Source organism: Eucalyptus grandis, chromosome 2, assembly GCF_016545825.1.
Source record: "Eucalyptus grandis isolate ANBG69807.140 chromosome 2, ASM1654582v1, whole genome shotgun sequence".
NCBI lineage: Eukaryota > Viridiplantae > Streptophyta > Magnoliopsida > Myrtales > Myrtaceae > Eucalyptus > Eucalyptus grandis.
The window spans coordinates 36,573,462-36,581,680 of record NC_052613.1 but is presented as its reverse complement, the minus strand read 5'-3'; the positions used below and the strand labels follow the sequence as shown (position 1 = coordinate 36,581,680).

General features: G+C 42.1%; 1 protein-coding gene across 1 annotated transcript; it reads left to right on the top strand.

Moving 5' to 3' along the window:
- Positions 1-2,409: 2,409 nt before the first annotated feature.
- Positions 2,410-5,806, top strand: LOC104432511. Its single transcript, XM_010044951.3, has one exon. It carries the CDS (start codon positions 2,589-2,591, stop codon positions 3,750-3,752), a length of 1,164 nt encoding a protein of 387 aa, XP_010043253.2. The 5' UTR covers positions 2,410-2,588; the 3' UTR covers positions 3,753-5,806.
- The last annotated feature ends 2,413 nt before the right edge of the window (positions 5,807-8,219 follow it).

Sequence of the window (8,219 nt, the reverse complement as noted above, 5' to 3'; positions counted from 1 at the left end):
AAGATATTGCAGTTAAGAAGAATTTTCTCCTAGCACGAGATATATTTCACCATTTTTATTTTCTTGTTTTAAAGAAGCAATTGGAGGGACTTTTGCATTGCACTAGAACAAAATTGAGATCCGCATGTATGGTGCTGATTTTGATGAATCATTCTGCGCATAAAGGAGTTCTGTTCTTTCATGTTGTAACATGTCTAATGCTATAAGGTTGCTGGAGATTTACCTTTCTGTTTTGGTATGAATTTCCATTGCTCGGTGAGAGGGATTTGCTTTTTCAGGTTCTTTTCCTGGGCACGCGTGCACACGTGAGAGAGAGAGAGAGGAGGACTTCGGCTTCCCGTTATCTTATCGTATTTGATTAGGATACTCGGGTTTACACTGTGGTTTTACGTGGCATGGGACATGCATTTTCTGGTGGATTAATTTGCTGTTAATTACTCTCTTTGTACTACTGTAGGTATTGATCTTAAGTGAGAAGCTTCATTCTGTCAATGCACAGTTTGATCAGCTAAGAGCCATACCTTCCGGATGCCATCAATACTCTCTTGTACTACTATGGGCGCTATTTAACTTCGCTGTCCCGAACTACTGGGTGTCGACGGAGAGGATCGGCGTATCATAAGGTGAGCTTGTGTTGTCTAATATATTTATATGGGAGAGTGCTTCTACTTAATTCTGAATCATGTGCATCTTCCTTTACCAAATTGATATTGTCAAGTGGCTTCTTTTGGTTGTTTAATTTCTCTTCGAAGGTTCAAAGAGAGGATCTCATCAAGCAAGATCTTCGAAATGTTCTTGAGGGTGTAGCCGCTTCTGTTCTTCAGCCCGGCTCTTCCTTCTAATCCTGATTTAACAGTTTATGAAGGAAATGAGTCCACTCATGAAGCATACCAGGATAAAAATGTGCAGCAAGAAGCGACACCGAGGTGATTGAGCTCTTTTGTGTAAAAACAGTTTGTTTATGAGTGTAAAAACAATTTGTTTATTACTTCTAAAATGCTGTTTGCTGTTTATGTTATATTATCTTCGATGAATGACAAGTTTGTGTATTATTGCTGCATTCATTTTCATTTTTTTTAACTAAAATTTTTTAGAAAAAGAACTGTTGGAACCCAGGCCGATCCCAGGAACCTCGTGACGGGGTAGGTTTCGAGTTCTCGGTTACACGGATAGGTTCCCGGTTCCAAAAAATGAGGAACCGTGCAGGGTAGGTTCCAGGGTTCCGCCCGGGTTCAAGCGGAACTGTAGGAAGGGAACCGCTCACCCTATGCATCGCATGGCAAAAAATTGCCAAATTTCGCCAAAAAAAAAAAATTGGTGAGGGAGATAGGGGGTGGACGGGGTGGCGTCATTGGCAAAGGATGTCAAGCCTCAGCACACGATAGAGTTGGTAACGATGAACATGACTCATTTGCACGACACGATAAAATGCAAGTTAAAAAGAAAAAAAGATTCAAATATGACAACTTAATTATATATAGGTCGATATTGATTGACACGAATCAATACATTTCCGTGATAATCCAAATATTCAATATGAAAACTCAAAATCAAAATGTTTTAGGAAAATACGAATTGATATGAATTGCAAGAACCATTATGATACGTCAAGATGAATTGCTAGCCTTAACGTGATCACCTAGAGGCAAGGCACTGGCCGAGATCTACGTCTCACTCCTACTCCTCCCTCCCCAACTTTTATTCTCCATTTTTTCATTTTTAGCATTTCCCAATCGTAGTGTTCTCTCGACCCCACATCAATTTCGCATGTCTTTAGAAAAAAACTAAATAATATGTTAGGTTAATTTATATAGATAGGGTTAATAGAAGAATCGGATTGCACTTTTCGAGCAAGAATTTAACTTCACGATTAATTTTTTTTTTTAAATAGTTTTTTGTGATGTTGCTGTAAGTTTCGAGATTTTCTAGCACATTTGATTATATAACAATGATGACAATGTCATGGGAATGTGCTAACAAATACAAGGTTGAGCAATACATGCTCAATCCCCTACTCAAGCTACCGAGTGTGTACCACAATGGCACAAAGAAATTGATGGATAAAAACACTATGGATGTTATAATTTTCGTATAATGTCATATCAGTGTTATAATATTTTTTATCACTTAATTATCGTGTCTTCAAAAAAATGTTAAATATCATAACTTTTAATCAATTATTTAAGTATCATAACTTATAAAAAAAAAGTTTATTTAAGTGTCTAAAATCTTATGGGATATTGTCATTACGTTTTTAAAAAATTATAGTAATAAAGTGATTGATTGAATAATTATAGGTACTCAAGTGATAAAAAAATAATTAAAGCAATTTAGTGAATATCTAATAAACGTCATGATATTTATGGTATGTAATTTTCCTTACCTTGGGCAAAGCTCTAACGATGGATTTCAAAAATCAAATGTCCAAGAGTCAAAACCCTAAATTGCACTCGACCCCAACGGCCTTCCCACGGCGAAGAACCTGCGGAGGCAATCCTCTCATCCCGACCCTCCGGCGTCGCCGGCATCGCTCCGGTCTCGAGACCGATACGCAGGCTGGCCCATTTCGGAGTTCATGAAATTCTCGCATGTTCATCGCCAGTCGGTCCGATCCCATGCTCGTCAAGCTCGCTCGCCGATCCCTGCTTCGAGCTAGGAGTGGGGTCCTCGCGCTCCCCGCCGCCGGAGCTCAACCGCCGCCGCTGCTCCGGCAGTCCTCGACCTCCTCGGAGCCGCGCTCCTTCACGGCGCTGTACCTCGTCAATGACTGCGGGCTGTCTCCGGAGTCCGCCGTCTCGGCGTCGCGGCGCATCTGCTTCGAATCCCCTTCGAGACCCGACTCCGTCCTGGGTTTGCTCAGGAAACGAGGTTTCTCTCGGACCCAGATCGCGGACGTCGTCGGCAGATACCCTGGGGTGCTTCTGGCGAGCCCGGATGCGATCCTCTTGCCAAAGATCGAATTTTTGCGCTCCAGAGGCTTTTCCGATTCTGATATAGCCATAGTCATCAGTGCAGTCCCGAGGTTGTTGGCCAGGAGTTTAGACAACCATTTGAGGCCTACTTTGGACTATATTGTCGAACTGGTGCAATCCGGCGAGGATGCCATTGCAGCCATCAAACGTTGTCCGAGGATGTTGTATGACGATCCGGGAGTTCTACTCATTCCGAAAATTGCAACCTTGAGGGAAAATGGAGTGCCTCCAGCAAACATTGGGCACTTGGTTCTGTACCATCGGTCGATATTCCTGGCTTCGCCTGAACAGTTAGCCGAGGCTCTGAATAGGGTTAAGGCGTTGGGTTTTGAGCCTTCGAAAGTGGGTTTCGTCACGGCTTTGCATGTAATTAGGGGCATGAGCAAGCCGTTGTGGCAGAGGAAGATCGGTGTGTATGGCAAGTGGTATTGGTCGGAGGAGGAGGTTGCTTTGGCTTTTAGGAGGCATCCGGGGTGTATGGCGGCGTCGGAGAGCAAAATTACGGAAGTGATGAACTTCTTTGTCAATGAGATGGGGCTTGATTCTTTGCATATTGCGCAGCATCCCGTGGTGATCTCACTGAGCTTACGGAAGCGAATTATTCCTAGGTGTTCGGTGTTTCGAGTCCTATTGTCTAAGGGCTTGGTCCATACCCATAGCTTGGCTACATCCTTGATAGTTCCGGAGAGTAGGTTTATAAAGGAATTCGTGACCTGTTACTTGGGAAAAGCTCCCCAGTTGTTGGATCTTTATAAGGAGAAGATGGGTCTTGCAAGCTAGTTCTGAGCTTTATGCACTTGTTTGGGCTAATATATGATGGCAATGAGCAAAGGAGATCATACACCTGCTGTATTGGTCTATGTTGATAATTGGTGATGCTGAGTTTCGTGTTACTTACCTTCTCTGTTTCATCCCTGAAGTTCTCCATGTCTAGCTGTGTTCTATCATAGGCTGCTCCGTTTTTTCATTGGGAAAGTGTGCTCGCTCATGAAGAAAGCTTTGCTCTTAATTTACCTCAGTTTAACCTAAACTTAAGACTTTGCTATTTATTTCTTTCTATTACCGAGGTTACCTAGTGCCATGCTTATTGATCTTCATGAAAGGCCTGTTTTCTTTATATTAATTCTCTGAGTAGACTTTGCTAATTTGTGCAATTCCAACTCTTTGGGGGCGATAGCTTCTCTTATTTTACCTCAAAAAAAAAAACATGGATGTATAGTAAGTTTGCGGTTGTTCTTAGCTTCATGATAGGGTTCCCATTCGAATGCTTATCAAAATTGCTCTAATTTGTACTGTCACCGCTTCCGTCATTTGATGTATGGATCTTGGGCTTATGACATGGTCTCATATGTGCTGAGTTTCTATTCTGTATCACGGCTTGATTTGGGGTTTGATGATGCTGTGTATTGATCCTGTTTTATGCGAGTCTATTGCTGTGTTAAGAGGCTAACAGAGCAGAAGTCAATTCTTGAAATTGCTGCATCTGCTTCATCTATCTTGTCTAAATTGATTTTCCGAGCTGTTAATTGAGTTTTTTGAGAAAGTTATTAGCTATTTATTGTTGCTACTCTAATGAGAATGCAAAGTGTCTGGAAGATTCACTGAGTTGTAAATGGATAGATGACCTGCTTTTCTGCAAGCTTTCCCACTATTGATCGCCAGAGTGGCTAACCTCGTTTGATTCATGTGATTATATGTCTTTTCAAGCTCAAACTACCGGGGATCGCAAAGTCTCAACCCAAAAAGAAGTGATGTTAATGCAGAAGATCCATATGTTCTTCTGTTTCTTCTTTGTCTTCAGTGGCCCATCGAACTCCCTCGTGGCATCCACAACTTTTGACATGAGAGAGCATCTTGCATTTAACAGGGGAGCTTCAACACTTGCAAGCATTGCACTGATCGTCATGTGCTCCATGCTCACGATCGTCAGTTCCAGGCCATATGTCTCCACCGGCGACTCAAATGTTGCTCCTCCATCTTCTCTCCCTGATCTGAGCCGCTCCGAAGCTGATCGAATCTCGCTTTCCTGGATCCCCAGCACGCCATCATGCACTAGCTTCGCGATCCACCATAATTCCCGATCATTTTTGTTTCTGCCCGGTGCTTCAATCAGAGAAAAGCATACGGCATTGCTGAAGTACCCTAAGGGCAGCTTCTCACGCATCAGCCCCGTCATATCGATGGCCATCTTCACAATCCTGGGATCCCAACTGTTCTCATGGTTTCTTCGATGGAGCGACGAGAGTCCAAAAGAGCACAGCAAGAACATCGAACAGCATGGCATTAGGGCACCACTCATGGACTTCCGAGATGAGTCGTGTCATGGTTCGGTTGGAGAATTTGAAGGAGGATGAGGACATTTTGGCGGGGGAGGAGGGAGAGGATCGGGGCGGTGAGGGCGAGTCAGGTACAGGTGAGCCAGGGTGAGTCGGTGATGCGGCGGGTGGGGCCGAGCTGGGGAAGCGAGGCGGGTGGCGGATGGGGATCCGGCGACAGACTTGGGACGACAATCGGAAGAGGAGGGCCCGGGTCAGCGTGCAGGTGGGTGCAGCTCAGGCCCCTGGCTACGCCTCCTCCTTCAAATTCACTTACCAGCCAACCAAAACAATCACAGATTCACATCATGTCTTGTTGCATCGCGGCGGACCAGATCATACATTAGTGAGCAGCCGAAGTAATTGCAATCGCCACCGCCCATTTCGATTTATTGTACGATGCTGTATGCTTTTATTAACTCGCCTGACCGGACAAGTTCGTGTTTTTCGCATTCTACTCTTTGCCGTGTTCACGCGGCACGTCCCAAAAGTATAGATGTCCCCGGTTGTCTTTTAAAACATAGAACGTACGCCGACCCATGAGCGGTCCGCGTTAAATAGAAAGTCGAATTGCGCAAAGTCACTAGACATGACAAGAACATGAATTACCAAAGTACCTTATGCAACCGTGGTATCCCGACTGGAGAGGTGCATAGATTGATCCTCGTGCGTTTGATTGTCTAAATTTCTAATTAGAATTGGACTGGATAGCATGTGATATGAAATCTAGAGATTTTATTATATCATATTTATTGTTTGGGGATTACAGTGATAAAATCTAATATATTCACATTATATCATTGTATAAATGACATATTAATATAATGAACCAAAATTTTACAAATGAAGATGGTAAACACCTCTCATAACACTCTTGCCTACTTTATTTTTATTTGCTTTTTTTATTTTATTTTCCTCCCTTTTTTGATTAATTTCTTTTTATTTCTTTCTACCCCTTCCATCATTCTCTAATAAAATCTTATTAAATAGTAAACTATACTAATATACCTAAAATACTAAAATACCTAAAGTATATAATAAATATAAATGTAAATTTATATTTATATTTATATATTATAAAATGAAATTTTGAATATTAAATAAAATAAGATTAAACTAAAATAATTAATTATTTTTTTTAAAATATTTTCAATTTCTTATATTAGAATCCAAATGTTATTTATATTGAAATCTAATTTTAATTTTGTTAATTTTAGATGATTGTTATTTGAGAAAAATAACTTTTCTATTATGGATATTAAAAATTCTATTTACATTTGTCCCATTTCTCCCATGGAATAATTTTATCCGGTTTATATCCTCTCCTTGCATATGACTTTATTCTATCTTTAAAAGACACCAAATATAAGATAGAATAAATTTTATTCTATCATAAATTTTATCTCGACTATCAAATGCAGTCTAGAGATCACATAAGGCTCCAAATCCCTCTCGCAAAGATCTAAACTAGGGTTTAAGTAGGTTAGGGACTCAATTAAGCTCGACCTTTTACCATCCCCACATTATATTTACACAAAGGTAAAGACCGATGAGAGGTGATAGTGACTTATGCAATCGTGGTATATAGTGTCGCGGTCCAATCGAAGACCTGTACTATACCAAGGGAACCGAGTTAAAAAGGGACTCCTTTTACCATGTAGGAAGAGCGCACTCGAAATTTCAAATGTGTGATAAATGCAAGCAGATCATGATGTTTCCGAATGTAGCCATCGTCCTGTACTTTTTATCATTATGGATATGACCAATATCATTCTAGATATGACTAAACATTGTACATATACACATATTACTGTACATGGTGCCGACAACGATAGAATTTTTGGAGCTGAGGTACTTACTTTTAGGTTTTATGAGTCAACGCTTGGGCAAACTTCTGCTTTTCTGCAATGGTATTCGTGTTGGAAATCCACATTGATATACATAATCCGATTTACTACACCATGGACTCCAATTTCTGGTACCATTACTTGATCTGCCAAGAACAATCAAAACGTCCATATCTTTGCACGTACCTGAATTCGAAACGGCGACCATATATGAGGATCTTGGGGCATGTCCTCCCGGACTGTCAGATCTCTCTCCTCGATCCCGTCGGCTGATTGCAGCCACTCATCGAGACTGGCCCCCACCTTGGCCTGGAGCACCCGGACACCGGCATCGTTCCACTTGACCTCCCAATTGCCGTCCCTGTCCCTAGCCAGTAGAAGAGCAAGTGAACCGAGTGGCGGCCCATCGCACAGTCCTGTGTGGATAGCTTGTAGCCGTGACCGGGTCCGACCGACTTTCTGACACTGCCGTTAGAGTCAATTCGCCCTTGACCCGGCTCTTATTAGAAGAGTCCATCATTCTCTATTCTCGTTTGCGTAAATTTGTTCTTTCCTGGCTTATTGGTTCTTGGTGTGGTGGATGTGAGAGAGAGATCAAGGTGATTCTTGCGTTACTGAATGAAGAATTGGCCACATTTATAAATAAGAGCAACCCATGTGCTGCCCATAACCTTAACGCCGGTTTCAGATCAATGATTCATCCTCACGAATTACATTGGTCCATATAGGTTAGAGAGAGTTCTAGCCATGACAGGATGGCATCGTGATAATTAAATGATATCCTCAAGATCGATGGGGTTCATCCGACCCGTGGGGGAGGCATTGAGAGGTGCAGAAATGGGGAGGGGACGGAGGACGAGTGGTTATATTGGAATGGGGAAGAGAAATGGGTGGGGAGGGACAAGGTGAAGGAGGCAGAAGGTCGAGTGCATTTAAAAGGGGCAACCTTCTCAAGAAAAGAACAAAAGGAACTGCAGAGAGAGCTGTCACACGACCCACGAGCTTTCAAAATGTCATATCAGCATCACACATGGTCATCTATTACATGGAATTCCTCTCAGAGGTGAGTAGATTATAGGTTGGTT

Bases quoted from the DNA above. Each gene is read 5' to 3' on its own strand.
- LOC104432511 (XM_010044951.3), top strand. From the start codon at position 2,589: ATGTTCATCGCCAGTCGGTCCGATCCCATGCTCGTCAAGCTCGCTCGC.